This window comes from Pogona vitticeps, chromosome 2, assembly GCF_051106095.1.
Source record: "Pogona vitticeps strain Pit_001003342236 chromosome 2, PviZW2.1, whole genome shotgun sequence".
Lineage (NCBI taxonomy): Eukaryota > Metazoa > Chordata > Lepidosauria > Squamata > Agamidae > Pogona > Pogona vitticeps.
Window position 1 is genome coordinate 80311670 of NC_135784.1, and position 22218 is coordinate 80333887.

The window sequence follows — 22218 nt, forward strand, 5'->3', positions numbered from 1 at the left end:
TTTAGTAGCTCTTAAATGCAAATTTTCAAATATCGGTGGTTTTGCCTATGGAAATCATTCTGTTTCTCCATAGTCTGTCCTCATAGTAACTTTTTGCCCAAAATACATATTACACATCAGCACACTTAAGTGCTGAGTCACACCCATTTCTTTCAGAACAATCCATAACTTCTCATGATCCACAGTCAAAAGATCTGCTGCAGTCTATGAAGCACAGAGTGATCTGTTACTGAAATTCTTTGGCAAGCTCAAGCAGCCGGTGTACATTTGTGATACAATCTTTAGTGCCTCTTCCTTTTTGGAGCCTAGGCTGAATGTCTGGCATTTCTCACTCCATTTACAACACTCTGAGCACCACTTTGTTTGCATGGGACGTTTGGGCAATGATCCTATAGTTATTGTACTCCTTGTCGTCTCCTTCCTTTCGGGGCCTAGAATGAACATTTTCTGTCTGGAGGCCACTGTTTTATTTTCCATATTTGTTGACATGTTCTTGTTAGGATTTGGACACAGTCTCTGTGTCAAGATGTAAAATGTTACATGTAGGCTTAGTTTCTCCCACTAGTCCCCTGCTGCCCAGTACCTGTATCTGTGGCTGAATTGCAGGCACTAGCCTCTCGCTGTCCAAGGTATGGAGCTGGGATTGAATTTTAGGCACTAGCCCAGTCACCCAACATCATCCCTCAACGAGATGAGTAATGGCAGACTGAGGAGGGTCACCCCCATTGGAGCTGATCTTCTCTGAGACCAATTGTACGAACCACTGGTGTTGCCACTTCTACCACCAGCACCTTTTATGGACTGGCAGGAGACTTCCAAGTTGTAATGCACTTGGATGGTCTGGCCACCACTGTGAGGATCCAGGTGGTAAGAAGAGAGGTGGTCCCTCATCAAAGCTCCTCCCAAGAGCAAAACTGATCCACTTTCCCATCCTGGAGTCTTAGAGGAACAATGGCAGGTTCTTCCCCAAGGTGTAAAAGATGGAGGGAGCAGCTCTTTATTTATTTATTTATTTATTTATTGGATTTATATACCGCCCCATAGCGCTACAAGCACTCTCCGGGCGGTTTACAATTTTAATTATAAAGGCTACACATTGCCCCCCCAGCAAGCTGGGTACTCATTTTACCAACCTCGGAAGGATGGAAGGCTGAGTCAACCTTGAGCCGGCTACCTGGGATTTGAACCCCAGGTCGTGAGCACAGTTTTAGCTGCAGTACAGCGTTTTAACCACTGCGCCACGAGGCTCTTAATGGCCGGCAGATGATCTTTGGCTCCTTCTGGGTGTAGGCACGATGGTCTGGTGCGGTCCCAGGGGCAGCTCCGGCCTGAAAGCTCTCTCTCCCCCTAGGCCAGGTGGTTGATGTTGAGAGGGGGTGAGGCAGCCAGGAGCAGCAGGCCGCAAGGCCTGTAACCACGGAGGGAGATCCAGTAGGGGCCCAACCACAGACTCACTGCCTCTCACACAGTGAGCTATGGCCGGCAGATGGTCTTTGGCTCCTTCTGGGTGTAGGCACGATGGTCTGGTGCGGTCCCAGGGGCAGCTCCGGCCTGTAAGCTCTCTCTCCCCCTAGGCCAGGTGGTTGATGTTGAGAGGGGGTGAGGCAGCCAGGTTGTTGTAGGTTTTCAGGCTGTCTGGCAGTGTTCTTGAGGTTTTTCTTTCTAACATTTTGCCAGTATCTGTGGCTGGCATCTTCAGAGGACAGGAGTCAGAACTCTGTGCTCTGGTGCAGTTTGTCGGATAGTTCAGTATTTATAGCTGTGGGATCAGCTTTTTGTCCTTTTCAGGAGATTGGGTGATTATGGTGATCAGTGTGTTTTTGTTGTGGGTGTATTGTTGCGATAAGGGGGAGAGATGATCTGTCACTGTGATTGATGGATGTCGTTAGCTGGTCTTTTGTGTGCAGTGATCACTGGTCCTTGTGGCTGGGTAGAGTTTGTTGACCTTTTGCAGATTGTGTTTTTCAGTGCTGGGAGCCAGGCTTTGTTGAGTTCCAAGCCTCCAACAAGCTTTCTGATCCTGACTCTGATGACCCTCTTCCTCTTTTATCCCTGGCTCCCGCCACTTCAAATAACTTGTGCTGTTGCCCTCCAGCTGTGGCTTTTCCTTCTCCTCGCTCCCATCCAGACACCCAGTTGTGGTAACTGCCATCTGCATACCCTGCTCCAAGGATCTTCAGGAAGTCCTCCAGAAGGCATGGGATTAGGCGGACAGCTCACCGAGGATGCTAAAGGCATCCTCCTCACAGTTATATATTAATTCATTTCTAATGCAGAGGACCACAGGAATTCGGCAAACTTTTGTTTACTTTTTGTTAGTTGAATGCCAGGTTTCTAGGTAGTTTTGAAGAAAAGACAATGAAAGAGAAAAATGCCGAACTGCATCAAAAGAGAGATGAAGTATTTGCTGTTACTTGGATGGAAGATTAACCATCAATCAGTACAACAGAGCAGATTATAGAGGAGGAGGAAGAAGAGAGAAAACTATGAAAAAACTAAAACTATTATTAAGAAGAAGGCACAACCTCCTTAAAAAGAGTGGTCGAAATGACTAGATAGGCGGGGTATAAATACAATAAATACAATAAATAAATAAAAAGCCTGAATCACATATGTGTTTCTTCCCCCATTTGTCTCTGAAGCATATCTGCCTCAGGGCTAGATCATGATCAGACATTCTTAATATCTTCCTTGGGGCAAATTGCCCCTCCCAATAATCTCAGCTCTTTCATCTCTAAATTTTTAGTTCAATCTCTACCACACCAGTAATTTTGAATTGTTTTTTGTTCTAATATAAACTTACTTTGTGCTGCTGCTCATACCTCAAAAGTTATAGACGAGCATTCAAAGTGAAGACATCCATTCTAAAGAAGCAGATTCTAAAGCAGCCTTCCCCAAACTGATGCACTCCAGGTGTGCTGAACTATAAGCTCCAGCATCCCCAGTTTATGAGGTCAATGACCACATCTAGATAAGCTGGTGGTTGCAATTCACTGGCCACAGCATTTTTCAATGCCGAGGGTTGTATTCAAGTCAATTGGAGGACACCTGGCTGACTGAGGTTAGTTTGAACAATATGGATTGATAATAGAGATTATTAAAAGAGCAAGTATATATGTCACATACGGTGGAATCACTGATACATGAAAGAGCTGAGCGGATCCTTCATTCAATATTGTACCCTCAGGAACTGCTTCTCACTGAGTAACATGTCTAATCCAGACCTCATATGGATGTCATAAAAAACTTGACCAGAGTTATTTTCTAGATTGCAGATCAAGCTTTCCATTAAAGGTCAAACAACAAAGGTTGCTCAACTGTGTGCAATTCTGTCATTTCCACTTTTTAAAAGCCTAAATTAAAGCAACCCAGAAGGGCTGCTATATTAAATGGAACACCAGTGGGAATAAAGGAGTAGCTTAACCCTTCCTCACTATGTGACTGTAAACAACTTGGGGTATGGGGTTTTTTTAGGGTGCAAGAATGACCAGAGGGAAAAGATTTCAATAGTGCAGTCATGGTCAATTTAAGGTTAGGAGGCAAGAGACTGGAAATGCATATGACAAAGTATTGCATGCAACATATCCTTGGGTTTCATATTCGTTTTCTAGAATGACTTGGCTAAGGCATGGTATCAATCCATATAACTAACATAAACTGCAAATCTGGGAAAGAAATGGCTAAACTGCAATTTTAACTTGTACACACTTCCCTACCAGGCCATTTCCATCACTACATCCCACCACTGATATATAGGCCTGTATATCACTCTATATAGCCAGAGAGTTCCAGAAAAATATTTACTTCCGCTTCATTGACTATGCAAAAGCCTTTGACTGTGTGGACCACAGCAAACTATGGCAAGTCCTCAAAGAAATCGGAGTGCCTGACCACCTTATCTATCTCCTGAGAAACCTATGCGTGGGACAGGAAGCAACAGTTAGAACTGGATATGGAACAACTGATTGGTTCAAAATTGGGAAAGGAGTACGACAAGGCTGTATATTGTCCCCCGGCTTATTTAATTTATATGCAGAATACATCATGCGGAAGGCTGGACTGGAGGAATCCCAAGATGGAATTAAGATTGCCGGAAGAAATATCAACAACCTCCGATATGCAGATGATACCACTCTGATGGCAGAAAGTGAGGAGGAATTAAAGAACCTTGTAATGAGGGTGAAAGAGGAGAGTGCAAAAAACGGCCTGAAACTCAACATAAAAAAAAACTAAGATCATGGCCACTGGTCCCATCACCTCCTGGGAAATAAAAGGGGATGATATGGAGGCAGTGACAGATTTTATTTTCTTGAGCTCCATGATCACTGCAGATGGAGACAGCAGCCACAAAATTAAAAGACGCCTGCTTCTTGGGAGGAAAGTGATGACAAACCTTAAAAAGCAGAGACATCACCTTGCCAACAAAAGTCCGAAGAGTCAAAGCTATGGTTTTTCCTGTCGTGATGTATGGAAGTGAGAGCTGGACCATAAAGAAAGCAGACTGCCGAAGAATTGATGCCTTTGAATTGTGGTGCTGAGGAGGCTCTTGAGAGTCCCCTGGACTGCAAGGAGAACAAACCTATCCATTCTAAAGGAAATCAACCCTGAGTGCTCACTGGAAGGACAGATCCTGAAGCTGAGGCTCCAATACTTTGGCCATCTCATGAGAAGACTCCTTGGAAAAGACCCTGATGTTAGGAAAGTGTGACAGCAAGAGGAGAAGGGGACGACAGAGGATGAGATGGCTGGACAGTGTCTGCGAAGCAACCAACATGAATTTGACACAACTACGGAAGGCAGTGGAAGATAGGACGGCCTGGCGTGCTCTGGTCCATGGGGTCACGAAGAGTCAGACACAACTAAACGACTAAACGAATGAACGATTTTAAGCATCTATCCACAGTTATCTCATGTTCTTGTATACAAGCAAGCAGCCAAGTTTTTTTTCTCCACTTTCTACCAGTTTAATTTAACAGGGAGACCAGCAGACTCCTCCTTCTTTCTCTGCCTGGGCTACAAACATTAAGTGTACAAGCCCACCAAACTTCTGTTATCAATTTATTAACACCTTCCATTTCCAAGTTCAGAAGATGTATTACATAAAGGTCCAATACGATAAAAATCAGACCCCAGATTAACAACAACAATGTAACAGCAGAGCTGGAAGAACCCTATAGCAGTTGTCTCCAAACATGCGCCTCCAGATGTTCTTGGACTTCAACTCCCAGAACTCCTGGCCAGCAGAGGTGGTGGTGAAGGCTTCTGGGAGTTGTAATCCAAGAACATCTGGAGGCCCAAGGTTGGGGACCACTGCCCTATAGATTGAGTTCAACCCCTGTCTAGGAAGCACTACGGGGAATTAAATTCTCAAACTCTGGCACTGCAGCCAGATATCTAAACTGCCAAGCTATCCAGCAGCACCGAGACATCTACAGTATATATAAATAGGTATCATTGGCATTATTGTAACAGAAAGAAGATTAATTATCATTTGAACATTTTCTATATTATTTTCTGCACTGTACTTTCTCTAATTTCTAGGATAAAGCCTATTATTCAACCAAGTATGTAATAAAATTAGGCTCTCCTACATAGAAGCAAGATCTATCCATAAGACTTTTAGCTGAACAAGTAAAAAGTACACTGTGAATACACTTACGTTATTCTGTTTTACATGCAGATAAACCTAAGGCCCTCACTTTGTGGTATCCAAGAAATCTCACACTGAAATAAATTTATTAGCATTGTTTGTTTTGTTTTGTTGCTGAAGTAACCAATGGTTTATCTACAGCTGACTGGCACTGTTCTTCCTTCCATACAGAAGGCTTGGCTAAAAGTATGTTTGGAACAACACAGCACTTTAGAGAAGAACCCCAGCTTTCCCATGCCAACAACTTGCCTCAGTCTCTGGTCGGGGAATGAAGACTGGAGGTTCCATTTTAAGTGTCAAATCCTGGAAATCCCATTCACCGAGAACATACTGCACTGGCATCCTGGAATTGGAGGAGGCATGTTACGTGGTGTACCTGGCCAGAGTTCTAATTATTTGCAAGATCTGATTATCGTACTCAAATTACCATTGCCCTCTGAAACACAAGCAACTGCACTGGCTGTACTTTTCCTACAAGACAAAGTGGGAGGGAAAGAGAACATTTAGTGCTATCAGAGAGAATATCTACATGTTCTTCAATGAGAACCTAGAAGGATTGAACCAATGAATCTCAAGATGCTGCCATCAGTTTCCTATAACAGACTGTCCATTACTTTGCCAACTCCTGCACTGGAACTTCCTATCTCAGGTTTCATACCATTTCTCCATTACTAGAGAGAGGTTCACATTCAAGAAGTCTTCCAAGATCTCTCAAGAAAGTAATGTGTAATCTTGTCACAGGAATTGGTCAAACAGCATATAAAATAAAGCAGACAGCTACTATGGGTTAAAGATGGGACTGAGACATGGTAGGTCCAGGTTCAGTGTGGTGCAGTGAGGGGTCAGATTGTGTACAAATTGCTACTCAGTCATGAAGCTCGCTGTGTGACTCTAATCCAGTTATATTATTTCCGCCTGATCTAGCTCATAGGACTGTTGTGACAATAAGCTGAGAAGAGAAGACCAATGCCTTCTACTGTGTTCTCACTGGAAGAAAGGCAGGTTATAAATGTAACAAAGAACAACAAAATAATAAGTCCCCACTGAGCAACAGGGCAACCTTTCAGCCATTACTAGAGATGGGCATGAATTAAAAATAAATCACAATTTTATTCCAAAATCACAAATTTGTCGATTCATATTTGTATGAATCAATACCCCCAATCAATATGAATTGTTAGCAATTTTTGGTTTGTCAATTTGTCTGACTATAAAACACTCTCCCCAGGCACCTAGAGACACCAAGATCACAGAGATGCTTCTACTGACTCTCCTCTACAATCCCTCCAACTTTGGTGAAGATTGGGTTTCCCCAAGCCAGCCGCTAAAGGGCACTTTCGGGGGGGGGGACGGAGTACATGTGGGTTTATAACTTGGATGTCTGAAACCCAATATTTACCAAACTTGGAGGGATTTTAGAGGAGAGTCTGGGGAAGCCTCCTTGCAAATCTGGTGTCTCTAGGTGCTGGGGGCATTTTATAGGGTTTTAAAGTAAAAAAAAATTGACAAACTGATTTATCAAATCATCAGAAAAAAATTGTAAATTTGTAATTTGTCAACCTTGACAAATCACAAATCATAATTAATCACCATTTTTTCTGATTTGTGCTCATCTCTAGCAATTACTCTTTTTCAATGTGACTTACCTCACAGGATTGTTCTAAGAAGGGTCACTGGAGGTAAGGTAGAATATAAATGTAATGAATAACATCTAACAGACAAAGCTTTTTGTAAAACATCAGGTTTGTGAGCATACTACCATGATTTAGAACATGCTATTGATCTTCCAAAAGGCTGCTTTCACTAAGTGTGCAAGACCTGGAATTCTGTATAGAAAGTTCCTTAACAATAACTATCCTGTACAAATGATGCTCTAATGAAACATTTCTAATAGGCTTCCCTTTAAGGTGGTTAGTCTAAATTCCCAGTGTAGTAATAAAAAGAGGTCAACCAGCATATCATCCAATAAGACAGAATACACTCAAGCTACACTGCTTCGTACCTGACAGTTTTGAAAGCCCTTTGTATATGTGCTCTGTAGAGCAGCTAGTGTATTTTTAGATGCTTAATATAGAAATAAAATAACTAATGTATGATGCCATGAAGAAAACAGACAAGGTACTTCTATGACTTTATAATCCAGATGTTCTCATCACTTTCTTCCTAAATTAAAGTAAATCACACATCCCTCTGAGACATAACATAATAGAACTTGAGGGATTTTACACACACAGTTTTAGTACACACTGCCAAGGTAAAGATCTAGCGTGTTTAATTTAGAATCCATTCATGGGTTTACAATCTGGCTATACATTTCTGCTCCCAGGCATACTCAGATCCAAGAAATGTAGATCAGAGATCTCTAACATTTTGATTATACATATGACATGTCCCCTGGCAGTTAAGCCATTCTCAGCTACTGAAAGGCTTTCTGATTATAGTGTTGAAAGTCACTGTGATTAAGACAACTGAAGTGATCAAAGTGTTGCATTATTTAATAGCTCTGATGTGTATCTAAACCCAGACACTTACATCATTTTTATTCTGCTGTCTTCTACCACAAGAGGGAAAGGAAAAAAAGCAATTCTTATTTGTTTAAATGTTTTTCCAAAAGTAGGAGAGAAACGAAATCTTCAAACTACATGATTGGCTTGTAAAGTCAATCCATCAGATAGCCTAAGATCAGCCAGGCAGGTTGACTAATGGATTGTTTAGATTTGCTCTACGTCTGCAGTAGCTTTTTATATAATTAAACTAGATCTCCAGCCTGCATGTCACTTCGTTTTGTAACACCAAATTAAAATCATTATGATGAAGCTTTTTTCTGAATATTTGATCGGACTGAAAGTTGTGAAATTTAAGATCGCACACATAACCATACTGACTTGGGGCACAAATAATTGGTCTTTAATGGATCCCATTAGCAGCAGCACTCCAGGCAGACAGAACAGTCACCCATAAGCTACAGGCCAATATTGTTCTGCTATATTTTTATCATCCAGAATTGAATTTGGCGCTCTAGTTAGCATCATTTATGAAAACTGAAATATATGGAGTTGAAATATATGGAGATCAGCAACAAATGAAAGGTGACAAGGTGAAAAACAGGCATATTATCTGCATTGCCTGCCTCAAAAAGTCTTGGTATCTTTGAATCTCAATGTTCACTTTTTGCCTTGTTGATGAGCAAGCCAATCCTCCCAGACCAAGTGGGTATAAGCAAGGTTCTTCAATGTACAGTGGTGCCTCGCACAATGATGTTAATTGGTTCCAAAAAATTCATTGCTGTGTGAAACCATCGTTCTGCGAAACACCATTTCCCATAGGAATGCATTGAAAACTGGTTAATCCGTTCCAATTGGAACGGATTGGCATCCTTAAGTGAAAATTGCCATAGGAAACATCGTTGAGTGAAACCCGGTTCCCCAAATGAAATGCATTGAAGCCGACTCAATGCATTTCAATGGCTTTGCGAAGTCCTTTTTCGCTCCTGTAAAAGTGTCTTACAATGTTTGGAACCTGTTTTAAATGCTTGCAATCATTAGCCCACCTCCTGAACCCTATGTAAACTTAATTTGGTGTTGTTCTGAGTCATTGTTAATTTTTGGTGATTTTTTCTCTCATTGAAATGCATTGGACGGACAGTTCAATAGAGTTCAATGAGAGAAAAAACAAAAAATCAGCAAAAATTAACGACGACTCAGAACAACACCAAATTAAGTTTGCATAGGGTTCAGGAGGTGGGCTAATGATCGCAAGCATTTAAAACAGGTTCCAAACATTGTAAGACACTTAAAAATGAGCAAAAACGGACGTCGGAAAGGACTTCAAAAGCACTGAAACCTTGTTTCATCCACAAGTGAGAGATCTCCATTGCCAGGTCTCTATGATGATGATTATCTGTAAAGTTGACTCTGACTTATGGTAACCCTTTCCAGAGTGCTGAGTACTCAGAACAGGTTTACCATTCCCTTTTTCTGAGGGCAGCCTGGGACTCTGCAGATTGCCCAAGGCCACACCGGCTGGCTCTCCTCCTTGGAGGCACAGTATAGATATGAACTCCCAACCTCTGGCTTCTCAGTCAGGTACCCAGCTAGCTCACTGAGCCATTCAGCCAGCCCCAGTTAACTACAGATGCCTGCTATGTTATGTCTGAATCTGGAATGTCTTGTTAAGAACAGCATAAGCCAGGACAGCAGGTTAACTTCAATCCTGGTCTCATGCCTTCCCTTGGATATCATGCAAAACCATACTTGAGACTTTCTGATTTGTTTGCCAGATTGCACAAAAAGGTTCATGTGGGAAGTGTAAGGTTCATTCGTATTCTAGCTTATTAAGTACAGTTTAGACCAGTGGTTCTTAACCTTTTTTTGAAAGAATCGCCCCCTTGAGCCATTGAGGAAGTTATCATCACCCCCTTCCCCCAACATAATGGCGGTGCGGCAGTGGTAGCACCGGATCCACTGCCAGCACCAGCTACTCTGGATCCGCCTGCTGGATCTGCTGCCAGCAACACGGCTACAGCCGCCTTCTCAGGTTTGGCTCGGTCCATTGCCTCCCTATCGGCCCCCTTCTGTTCCTTCGCCCCTGCATCACCCCTTTTTGTTCCATCACCTCCCGAAAAACTAAATCGCCCCTGGGGGGGGGCGATATCGCCCAGGTTAAGAACCACTGGGACAGTGCTAACAAATAGTACAAATTCAATCCCAAGAGTAGTTACTAGGGAGCAAGCTGCACTGAACTCAGGACATAAACATGTACCGGATCATGTACTGAACTTATTACTGAATTCGCATTTGAGATAAGGATACCTTTCTTGCCACACTTAAGTATTAATATATTTGTTTTCCACCTTCCCTATGAATCTTATTCAGGTGTAAATACATCTGAAAATCCCTCTTTCTTACATGACTCTTACTTCAGATATTTACGTGTGATAAATTACTGGTGCATATAGGTATCTGGTTTTCATATTCAATTTCTACTTCCCAAGGGAAATTGGCTTATTATAACTCACAGCCCTTCTGACATTTACCTGGGCTAATTAACACTGATAAGGAGATCAAGGGAAAGCCCCTGTATTTGTACATTCCCTTGCAAGCGGACATTTAATCTCCCCGCACAAAGCTGTGGGCGGAAGGAACAAGTTGTCTTATTTTACTTTGAGTCAGAGTTCAAATCTAATGGGAAGATCTAAAACACACCCCATCTACCATCCACATACATGAAAGGGCTGATAATAAGTATGTTGGGAATATTCTTATATGCTTGGAAAAGACAGATGATGTTTCATTCCACAAACTATTCTTGTTTTTAAGACACTTCTTTCAAGCAACAGAGACTCTACAGTCCAGCACACTTCAGTGTTCCATTTTTATTTAAATATGGCAGCCTAGTCTTTATGCCAGACTTAGATTTAAAGCAACAACTGATATTTTAAGCTGTACTCCTCAGGAAAACCCCACCCATTCTTACTGAAAGCACATTCACACTCTTGCACCTTAAGCTTCCCTCCAAGTGAATACAAGATGTTAGATCCATTCATTGATTCCCTAAAGAGGAAGGGGGGAAACCCTGCTTACCTAGAACTAAACCCATTAAGTCAAGATTTCCTTTTCCAAAATGCAGCTCCATGAGACTGGACTGATTAGGTTAATGCAGATAGGACTGCATTGCAAATCTGCTTTCTACTGACACTGACATTAACAAAGCCTGTGTTTCATTACAGCCAATCCACATTATTATGTAGATGATATAAGGAATGGGTGATTTATGTGGTAGTGTTTACTGCTGCAGAAGTCATGATACAAGAAGTGTACATCAATGGGCACAGTTTCAGTGAGCATGGGGATCTCTTATCTCCTTGCTTTTGAGGATGTAACATCAACTACACATTTTTTGCTTCAATTGTCCCTCCTCCTCTCCCAAGTGGGGAGATTCCCTACTTTTTGGAATGGAGGAATGCACAGACATCGATGTTGGGAAAATAAAATCAGTTTCAAAACCTAGCGGCCAAAATCTTGTTGGAACAGTTTCAGATGTGTAAGGTTGATGATGTCATCAGCCACAGTTTCTAATCTTTAATTAAAAGAGATTCCCCTCTGCCTGTTCCAAGGCTTTTGAGGGATCCTTTTCATCCTGGGGAAGCCTTCAAGAGCTTTGAGATGGGAGGGGGGGAACCTGTTAATGTCCAAACATTTCTGCACAGTCCCAGGACACCCTCAGAAGAAGAGAATCATAAACCAATTCTGTGTATTCTCCACCTAGAAAACCCTGAAAAGAGTCACTATATGCTGGAATCTATCTGTTTAAGTGCTAGAGAGAAGGCTACAGGTCTGCTGCTGGACAGCATGGCGGCAGAGATAGCTCAGTAGCTATCTTCGGCACTAAGATTTAGTAGGCTTTCTTGCAATCTCCAATACTAAGTAATACGTAATGGTGCAGGTTTTATAAGCCAAATCAAAGACCAATTCCCTTCACATTTAAACTTAAATATTCCTCCAGTTCTTGCATGACAGAGGCTTTAAGTCTGAGAGCAGCTTCATACTACTTGACAGACAATCCGCATAAACAAGGGAGTTCATTTTTTCCATTCATTTCCTCCCATTTGCCTTCTTTCAGACTGATCTCTACAAAAAGCAGAAGAGGTCACCATGAATGCTCACCTTTGTAGTCGTTTTGCACATAGTTGCTCCACATGTTCCAGTTCCTTGGCTGAGAGAGGAGCAGAAATGCGGATGGCACTCAAACTCTGGAACTGAAAAGGAAGTTAGTTGCAGGTCTTTCAACTAAGCCTACAAATAGTTAGCCCACAAAATCAAGGTTTATATCCTCATATACAGTGGTGCCTCGCTTAGCGACTGCTTCGTTTAATGAGGAAATCGCTTAGCGATGATTTTTTCGGAGCGATCTTGCATTCCGTTTAACGATGGTTCCTATGGGCGATTTTCACATAGTGATGTTTGGGACCATGCTTCACATAGTGATGACAGTTTGGGTCCCCCTGTTTCGTTTAACGATGGTTTTAACAGCCTCATGTTGGCTGTTTTTTAAATGTTTAAAAATGTTTAAAAATGTTTAGAATGCTTGAAATCATAAGTGCACTTAATAAACCCTTTCTTAAACTAATTTGACTTTGTTCCAACTCTTTTTAAATTTGTTGTAATTCCCCCCCCCCCCATTGAGATGCATTGAGAATCCTGCACAAATTTCTCTAATTCCCTTTTCGAGCATCCTAGTATTTAGCAACTTGTGTGGTAGCTAAAGACAAGAAACCCCATGCAGGTAAATGAAAGTTTTGGCAAATATTTATGCTTGCCAGAAAAGAGATAGCTTACTGTCTTTTATGCCCTGCATAGAATAATTCCCATATATTTGTTCCAGTTTTTAACATGGATACCCATAATTTCACCCATCATACTTAACTGTTTTTGCACCCAGAACATGAGAAACAATATATTCTGAAGATTCCTGTGGTTCAGGGATCTTGTTTGCCTCAAACACATCTTGCCAGTAGTTGACCAGATCAGCAGCAGTAACCAGACCTGCTTTATAATAGGAAAGTTGTCTCAAACGTCTGTGGCAGGGATTTTGGACAGAGCTCCTGGCAGAACCCATTCCAAGATGTCCATGATGAAGGAACAAAGAGCAAAGCTTCCTGTACAAAGGGCTGGCCAAAAAATTCATTGCTCCCAATGGCAACAACGCCCAAGGATTAGTACAGGCTCTCCTTTTCTGAGCTAACACAGTAGACCGGAAGCCTAAATCAGCAGACCGGGTGAAGAACAGCCAACATCACTGCAGGTCATTCCATTCTCTTCATTCTTTATAGAACAGAATGTTAACAGGAGACTTCACTCACTCTCTTGCCCTTAAAAAGCACTGGGATGATTTGTCCCGCTGTAACCTAGAGAAAGAGAGACAGCTAAAGAAAGGGAAATCGACCAGATGCATAGCAAGCTGCCTCCTCACATACTCTAGAACAGGCTTGTCCAACCTGTGGCCCGAGGGCCGCATGCGGCCCAGGTCAGCTCGTAATGCGGCCCAGTGCAAGTTTTTATTTTTAAATAAATACCAAAGTTTCAAGTTACACTGCTGGCGCTTGCGGCCGGAATATGGCCAGGTCATGTCACAACAGTAGAGGGGAAGAGAGGGAAAGTAGGAAGGAACGGGAGAGGAGGGGACAGGGGGGCTGCGTGACTGCATTGCGCCGTCCCTGTCAATAGGTGGACCCTCTCCCGGCCCCATAAAGACACCAGAGTTCAAGCTGGCAGCCTCTGCTGTCTGAGATCGTAGCTGCTTGTAAGCGTGCTTGGAGCAGGGCTGTGGAGGACGGCTAGGGCTGCCCCCCCATGCGGCCCAAACCAAATGTAGGTACGGCCCAAACCAAATTTTCATCTTCTAATGTGGCCCAGGGAAGGTGAAAGGTTGGACACCCCTGCTCTAGAATAATTTCAGAAATGGGTCATTAGAAGAGCACATATGAATTTGTTCTCTATACAGTATTCTTAAAGAATGAAGAACATCAAAGTCACCTTCCGCAAACATTAAGTCTAACCATATTTATATAGAAAAGTCAAATATCACTAAAAGCCTTCGAGAATACATCACTAAAACTGTTCACACTTTCTTTTTTCAGCAACCTAGGCTACAGGCTAGTGTACATCTTACAGAATTCTTGCACAGAAGTAGTGTTAAAATGCAAACCATTTGTACACTGTAATGTCAGTCATCTGGCAGAATGCCAAATGAGACACTGGTCTCAGGACATAAAAAAGATGTGATAAACTTTATTCTTGTTTAAAAAAGTTCAACGTGTTTTGGTGAATGGCCTTCTTCAGGACTTAACACATAAATAGAAATAAATTAGTTTATAAACAACAAGCAAGGGACAACAGCAAATCATATAATATTAATGAATATGCATGCAACATGATTTTCTAATATAGATTGATGGCAACATTTTTAATACATACCAAGCTTTTAAAACTTTTTAAGCTCATTTGGTCTCCCAAAGCTCCAACTGATAATCACAAGAGCAAATCCTGGAGGAGTGGTGTGCAATCATATGCTGCCGAGTCAAGGACAGTTAGACAATCAGCAAGACAGTGGGAACAGTGCTAAAGTAAGGGCAAGAAATCTAAGTGGCTAGAATGTTCAATCTTAATATCCAGTCGATTTCTTTTCTCAGTAAGGACTTCACATACTTAACAGGAATTACATCTACAATCCAGAATGTTAGATCTCTTACTGAATAATTTATCCATTCAACTTGCATGCCACCCACACTCTGCAAGAGACTCTGCATTTTTCTATATAATTAAATCCCCTAAAGTGACTAACAAGAGGATTACTCAGTCTTTTATTTCTTAAATTGCTATGGTGTCTTCCTATACATGTCTTAAGTGATCTTGAGGTCTTACCTATATACAGTTTATTACAAGGACACATTATAGTATAGATTACTTCCTTAGTGTTACAAGTAGTGAATTTCTTTAAGACATATCTCTTGCCATTCCGTGGATCTCTAAATGTTGTCATATGACATGTATTATTACAGTAGGCACAATAGCCACAGGGACAATGTCTTGTGAGAGAACTAGGTAAAATATTAAGAGATTCATGGTGATAATCTGTCTTTGAACTCACTCTTCACTAAAATATCCCCTAGGTTTTTAAAGGAGATATGTAATCTCTCCTGAAAAAACTTCCATGTTTTCCAAAATGTGACAATGCCTCTTTATGCAGTTTTGTAATTTCTTGGTGACATAATTGTGACAACCCCAGACCTCCTGGGATATGCCACAGTTTCACTAAGCTGCCACCAACCATTCCCTGTAAGGAGTCACACAGACCAGGAATGGATTTTTAAACAAACAAAGGAATAAGGTTTATTTAAATAACACACAGGGAAAAATAAAATGATCAAGTGAATAAGATACAGTAACGTGGCTTAGTCTCAATCATACATACACCAGTTTGGTTCACACAGAACACCTTTAAATAAAGCACACACCCTGAACTTATCAGTTCTGGCTACCCATACAGACACCTGAACCTATCAGGTTGGTACTGACTGACACACAGTAGTACCCTGTCTGACACACAGACTCCCACTCAAGCTTCTTCTCTCAGCTCTCCTTCAGGTCTCCTAACTTCTCCACACAAACTCCACATATATATACAGTACAGCCCCTCCTCCTGATGTCCCGCCTTCCACTCCCCATAGGATGGAACTTTCCCTCCAACCCATGACAGACAGGTAACATCAGTGCTGTATGTAACACCTCCCCTCTTTATAAGTTGTTTTGTAGGGGGAAAGCTAAGGTGCTTTTCTCCAAAAAACAACCTGGATCCAAAACATACAAAAACAGTTATACAATGACATACAATACCATACTTACTCTAGGATAAACATATCAATTAGGCATTTAAACATTTACCATTTACAATACATCAAGTTACCTTTATTCATACAAACCAAACATGTTTAATAAACAAGTACATTTAACCTTTGGTCACCAAAATATATACATAGTCCATGTTTCTTTCGCCGTCTTCATTCTTCGGGTCTTCTTGACAAGGCGTCAGCAACACAGTTCACTGACCCTCTGACCACCTTCACTTCAAAGTCATAGTCTTGCAGGTTTAAAGCCCACCTCATAAGTTTACTATTGTGGGTTTTCATTGTCTTTAACCATTGCAGTGGTGAATGGTCAGTGCACAGAGTAAAATGTCTTCCCCAGATGTAAGGCTTGGCCTTCTGGATCGCATAGACTATGGCCAGGCACTCCTTTTCCACGGTTGCCAAATGTCTCTCACCTTTCTGGAGCTTCCTACTCAGGTAGGACACTGGATGCTGGTCACCATTCTCATCCTCCTGGCAAAGAACTGCTCCTACCCCGCTGTTAGACGCATCGGTGTAGATGATGAACTCCCGGTCAAAGTCTGGAGCACGCAGCACTGGATAGTTGATGAGGGCCTCCTTCAACCTCTGGAACGCCTCCTCACAGTCGCTGGTCCACGGGATGCGGTCATCAGTCTTCTTCCTCGTCAGATCGGTCAGCGGAGCCGCAATCTCGCTAAACCTCGGGATGAACTTTCTGTAGTAGCCCACCAACCCAAGAAATGATTTGACTTTTTTCTTGGTGTTGGGTCTGGGCCAATCACGAACTGCTTCTATTTTGGCCTCTAGGGGTTTGATCACTCCTCCCCCTACTATGTGACCCAAGTATTTTATTTCTGGGCTACCCAGCCGCAGTTTGTTCTCTTTGCAGGGCCTAGGCCAAAGCACTCCCTCCCCTGGGTTAAAGTGCCTCTCCCTGCCTTCCTGGTCATCCCAAGCTTTCTTTCTGACCTTTTGAGCTTGCAGGGTCTCTGCTGCTAGCTCTAGGTTTCTCTTTAGGTCATTCCTTAAAGAGTCTATATATGTCACAACGTCTTGTGGGTCATCCTGGGTGATCTGCTCCCAATTTTGTTTGATCAAATCAAGGGGCCCTTTCCCCCTTCTCCCAAACAAAAGTTCAAACGGACTGAACCCGGTACTGGCTTGTGGCACTGATCGATATGCAAACAAAAGGGATTGCAGCTTCTGGTCCCAATTGTTTGGATTCTCTGCCAAGTAAGCCCTAATCATGCGCATTAGAGTCCCATTGAACTTCTCCGTTAACCCATTACTTTCAGGGTGATAGGCAGTGGTTTCCTTGTGTTTAATTCCACAGATTTGCCATAACCGTTTCATGAGCTTCGATGTAAACGATGCACCCAAATCTGTGATTATTTCTGAGGCAAATCCCATCCTGGACATATACCCCACCAAGGCATCTGCCACTGTGTTAGTTTCAATGTTAGTCAAGGGAATGGCTTCAGGGTACCTCGTGGCATGGTCCACAATGGTGAGAATGAACCTGTTCCCCCTCTTTGTGGCCTTGGGCAAAGGTCCCACAATATCCACCCCTATGCATTTGAACGGAGTGTCAATCACAGGCAAAGGGCACAACTTTGCTTTGGTCCTATCGCGGCTATTCCCCTGCCTTTGACACAAATCACATTGTTTACAGAACTCCCTGATCTGCTTCCCTATGTCAGGCCAGTAAAAATTCTGTGTGATTCTCTGCTGTGGTTTGTTCACCCCTAAGTGCGCAGCAAACATGTCAGAGTGCCCCCTCTGTAAGATCATGGGGCGATACTTTTCAGGTACCACCAGCTGACTTCTGATCCCATCTCCCCCTTTTGAGATATTCCTCAGGGTCTCTCTATATAAAATTCCCTTTTTCTCACAAAATCTCACTGGGGTTTCAGGTGTTAGCTGGGCGTCTGTCACCTGTTCAAAACACTTTCGGAGAGTGGCGTCTGCCTTTTGCTCTTGGCCAAATCGGCTGTCTGTGGTTAAAGTTTCCACCACAGCTTCGGAACTCCCCTCTGCTTCCGTCTCGGGCTCTCCAGTACCCCCCTGAACTGTCCCCGTGGTAGCTTGTGAGCGTGTAATCACTAGCACCCGTTTCACATGTTCAGCCAGGTCATTTCCCACGAGCACGGCTGCTGGCAGAGTCGATGAAATCGCTAGCTGCCAAACTCCCCTCCAGCCTTGAAAGTTCACAGGTACCTCAGCTACTGGCAGCGAGATCACCTGCCCCTCAATCCCTGCCACCTTCATGCTCTCATTCGGGATTATATACTCCCTAGGAATAATATCTGGATGGCACAGGGTCACCTGGGAACAAGTATCCCTCAGCCCCCTATACTGATGGTCAAGTATTCCTACGTCCACCCCTGCGGTTTCAAACAACTGCGAATCTGTTCTCACTAGCAAGCAGCGCTTGACCTCCACAAGAGGACCATTTTCCTCAGCCTGATCAGCAGATGTAACTGTTCCAGATTGAGTAGCCATGGCAACAGGCTCCCTCAGTGACAAGGAGCTTTGCTCTTTCTGGACACAGAACACAGCTTTTGGCTTGGTTCCACTCAAATCATGAGGCACATTTCCTTTTAGCTGCTTTAATTTCTCACACTCTGAGATTAGATGGCCCTTTCCTTGACAGAAATAACATTTTCTGCTGTATTTTGAGTCTTTCTCATCTTGTTTTGGTTTTCCCTCCAAAATCTGAGGTCTTGGTTTCATGTCTGAGGGCTTCCCTTCAACATGGGTCCCTCCCCCTTGCTGGTTTCTCCCTGGTCCCTGAGAGTACTTGCTGTAGGTTTCTTTAGGTTTCCCCATCGATTTCCCCTCAGCACCTAAGGGCTTTCTTATTTGGGAAATAAAATCTGCGATTTCGGCCGCTTCTGCCACAGATTTCGGTTTCCTTTCCCTCACCTGGAACTTCAGTTCCCCATGCAGGACTGAATAAAACTGTTCCAGCGCTATCAGGTCTTTGAGCTGCTGAAAGGTCTCTGTCCCCTCCTGCGACAGCCATTTCTCCAGCAGCCTCACCAGTTGGGCCCGCACTTGGGTAAAAGTCTGCTCTGGTTTCTTGGTGAGTGACCTGAATCTCTGCCTCAGCTGTTCCGCATTTATCCCATGTCTGGCAAACACCAGTTTTTTAAACTCTGCAAAATCTTTTAACAGCTCCTCTGGCATCTCTGCATAGACTTCTGCCAGGCTGCCACTGATTAAAGATCGCATGATGGTCATCTTCTCAGTTTCCCTTACTGAGAAGTCCACAAACGCTCTTTCCACGAGGGAAAAGAACACCTCAGGGCAATCTCCCTTGTGGTACACAGGGAATTTCTTCAGGTCAGTTTTAGACAATTGGCCCCCCTTAGAATCTCTATTGTTATTATTGTTCTGATTCATCAGTTCCAATTTTCTTAACTCAAACGCCATTTTCTCTCTCTCCAATCTTTCTTCTCTTTCCATTCTCTCTCTCTCTAATGCAAATTGCCTTTGTTTCTCTCTTTCCCTTTCCTCCATTCTTTCTCTCTCTAATCTTTCCTCCATTTCCCTCACCCTCAGTTCATGCTGTTGGGCTATGAGCATTTTCCTGAGTTCTGGGTTCTGTTCTCCCGTGCTCTCATCCTGCACTGAGCCAAATTCATCCTCAGAACCTTGGTCCACCTGGGGTCCCCTCGCTTCACCCATTTCTGCCATTCGGCTTCGAGTCAAGGGCATAATCCCCCCCCCCCAGAACAGGCTGCTTTCAAAAGTCAAGCCTCAAAATAAAGCGACCACTTTTTTTTTCTCTTTTGCCTCAGAACCAGCCTTCTATAGATTGCTGCTGTTCTTCAGCACTCACTTGTAACTGTTGCCAGCCAGAGTCCACCCCCCTCTGCTAGGCCTCTCAGCAGACAAGCTAGATCACTGCTACTTTACCCAGTTTTGCCTCAGCTTTTTCCCGCCAAAACAGGTTGCCTCAGAGCTCCCTAATCTAGTCCCCAATCTGAGGTGGCACGTTCTTCCACTAGCGTACCTCCCCGTGAGGTAAGCCTAGAAGATTACCTACGCGCTCTCAGATTTTCCCTGACTAGACCCCCCTTGCTCTGGGCACACTTGCCAAGGCTTTGCTGGACCACTGGACAACTGGACCAGTCGTATCCCACACGCTGGACACCAATCAATGTGACAACCCCAGACCTCCTGGGATATGCCACAGTTTCACTAAGCTGCCACCAACCATTCCCTGTAAGGAGTCACACAGACCAGGAATGGATTTTTAAACAAACAAAGGAATAAGGTTTATTTAAATAACACACAGGGAAAAATAAAATGATCAAGTGAATAAGATACAGTAACGTGGCTTAGTCTCAATCATACATACACCAGTTTGGTTCACACAGAACACCTTTAAATAAAGCACAGACCCTGAACCTATCAGTTCTGGCTACCCATACAGACACCTGAACCTATCAGGTTGGTACTGACTGACACACAGTAGTACCCTGTCTGACACACAGACTCCCACTCAAGCTTCTTCTCTCAGCTCTCCTTCAGCTCTCCTAACTTCTCCACACAAACTCCACATATATATATACAGTACAGCCCCTCCTCCTGATGTCCCGCCTTCCACTCCCCATAGGATGGAACTTTCCCTCCAACCCATGACAGACAGGTAACATCAGTGCTGTATGTAACAATAATTATATGTTAAAACACAGTTAACATGGTGTATAGGTTCTTTTGTTTTAGTTTTTTAGAAATCGTCCCATGTGGTACTGATAGCCTTTGCAAGACTATTGTTTATAATCTCATGTGGGTATCCTCTGTCTCTTAGCAGATATCTCAGAATTGGAGGCTCCTGCTCAAAGTCCTTCTTTTTGGCACAACTCCTTTTCATTCTTAAAAACTGACCATATGGGAAACTTTAACAAAGAGATCTAGGATGGGAGTTATCAAACCTCAGGTAGGTATTACAATCTGTATGTTTTTTTGTACACCTTTGTGTATAACTTCCCTGATTCCTTCTTAATTGTGAGATCTAAGAAATGCACTACCCCCACTGTCTTGCTGATTGTCTAACTGTCCTTGATGCAGCTTCCAGCTGCATATGAATGCACATCACTCCTCCGGGATATGTTCTTGTGATTACCAGTCAGAGCTGAGACAGACCAAATGAGCTGACAAAGTTTCAAAAACATTAATATGTATCAAAATGTTGCTATCAATCCCCATTAGAAGACCATGTTGCGTGCATATTCTTTAATGCTATATGATTTGCAGTTGTCCCTTGCTTGTTGTTTATAGAGTAATTTATTTCTATTTGTGTGTTAGCTATACACAGGCTATGAGGCCACCGTTTGGCTTCTCAACATACTCATGAAGATGTGTGGATTTGTTGTGCATAATAATCTACAACTGAATTTCACATTAAAAGTGCCTTACAAATGACATGATTTATGACCTGGAACAAACATTATGTGTTTATGTAGGAGGAACATGTATCACTTTAGGGAAAAGTAAACAGGATTGGGGTTTGTTTTCAACTTAATCTGACTGATATTTTTGTGGCTCAGTTATAAGAGGCAGGGTTCCTATACCCTTTTTGGGTATGCAAAAAACAACAGATACATGTACAGTACGAGAAACAATTCGTGTGTATACATACGAAAGAACACAAGGAACAATGAACAGGAAGAGCAACATACTATATTAAAATCAAAAAGGTGCATGTGCTGATATGTATTTAAGGTGAGTTTTATTTATACAGACTCAAAAGGATTCCCACTACAGACATTTGCCTGCAGTACAATATGGAAGGCAATAAGCAAAAAACTAGTAAATCCATCATCAGCCCCTCCTATTACATATTTACTATACCCTCTGCCACAACACCGAAATGGAATTGTAAGAAAGTGAGAGAGAAACCAACACTGCATAGAAGGTGGGCAAAGCCACAGGAAAAGAAAACACTCTGCATGCAAAAGTTCACAGGTTCAACCCCAACAAAATTCTGCTTGAAATACTGGACAAGGAAGGCAAATGGTCTGAACCAGTAAAAGAACTGAATCTGTTCTTTTAGGATTTCTAAAGTCCAGTCCTAAAATACAACCGCCAGAATCCAGACTCAGTGATAGTGAGCCCCCAGTATAATCAGTGGAACGTAACCATGCCCAGCTTGTTCACATGTGTTACAACG

The 22218-nt window shown here is 42.7% G+C and overlaps 1 protein-coding gene across 7 annotated transcripts in view; it reads right to left on the reverse strand.

Annotated features, from left to right (window-relative positions):
* Positions 1-22218, reverse strand: part of HEMK1 (HemK methyltransferase 1, mitochondrial release factors N(5)-glutamine) — an 86494-nt gene that overhangs the window by 60995 nt on the left and 3281 nt on the right. For 4 of the 7 annotated variants that reach the window (XR_013541760.1, XM_078385483.1, XM_020788786.3 and 1 more), the window contains exons 2-4: positions 13076-13556; positions 12316-12407; positions 5900-5993 (exon numbers count right to left, since the gene is read on the reverse strand). Coding sequence is in view for 6 of the 7 variants with exons in the window: in XM_078385483.1 (XP_078241609.1) it covers positions 5900-5993; positions 12316-12407; positions 13076-13336 (447 nt within the window). In the remaining variant the exon portion in view is untranslated. Of the gene's footprint in view, positions 1-5899; positions 5994-6077; positions 6122-12315; positions 12408-13075; positions 13557-14625; positions 14721-22218 lie in introns of all 7 variants that reach the window. The other 3 variants (XM_078385484.1, XM_078385485.1, XM_072989807.2) reach the window with 2 other exon arrangements.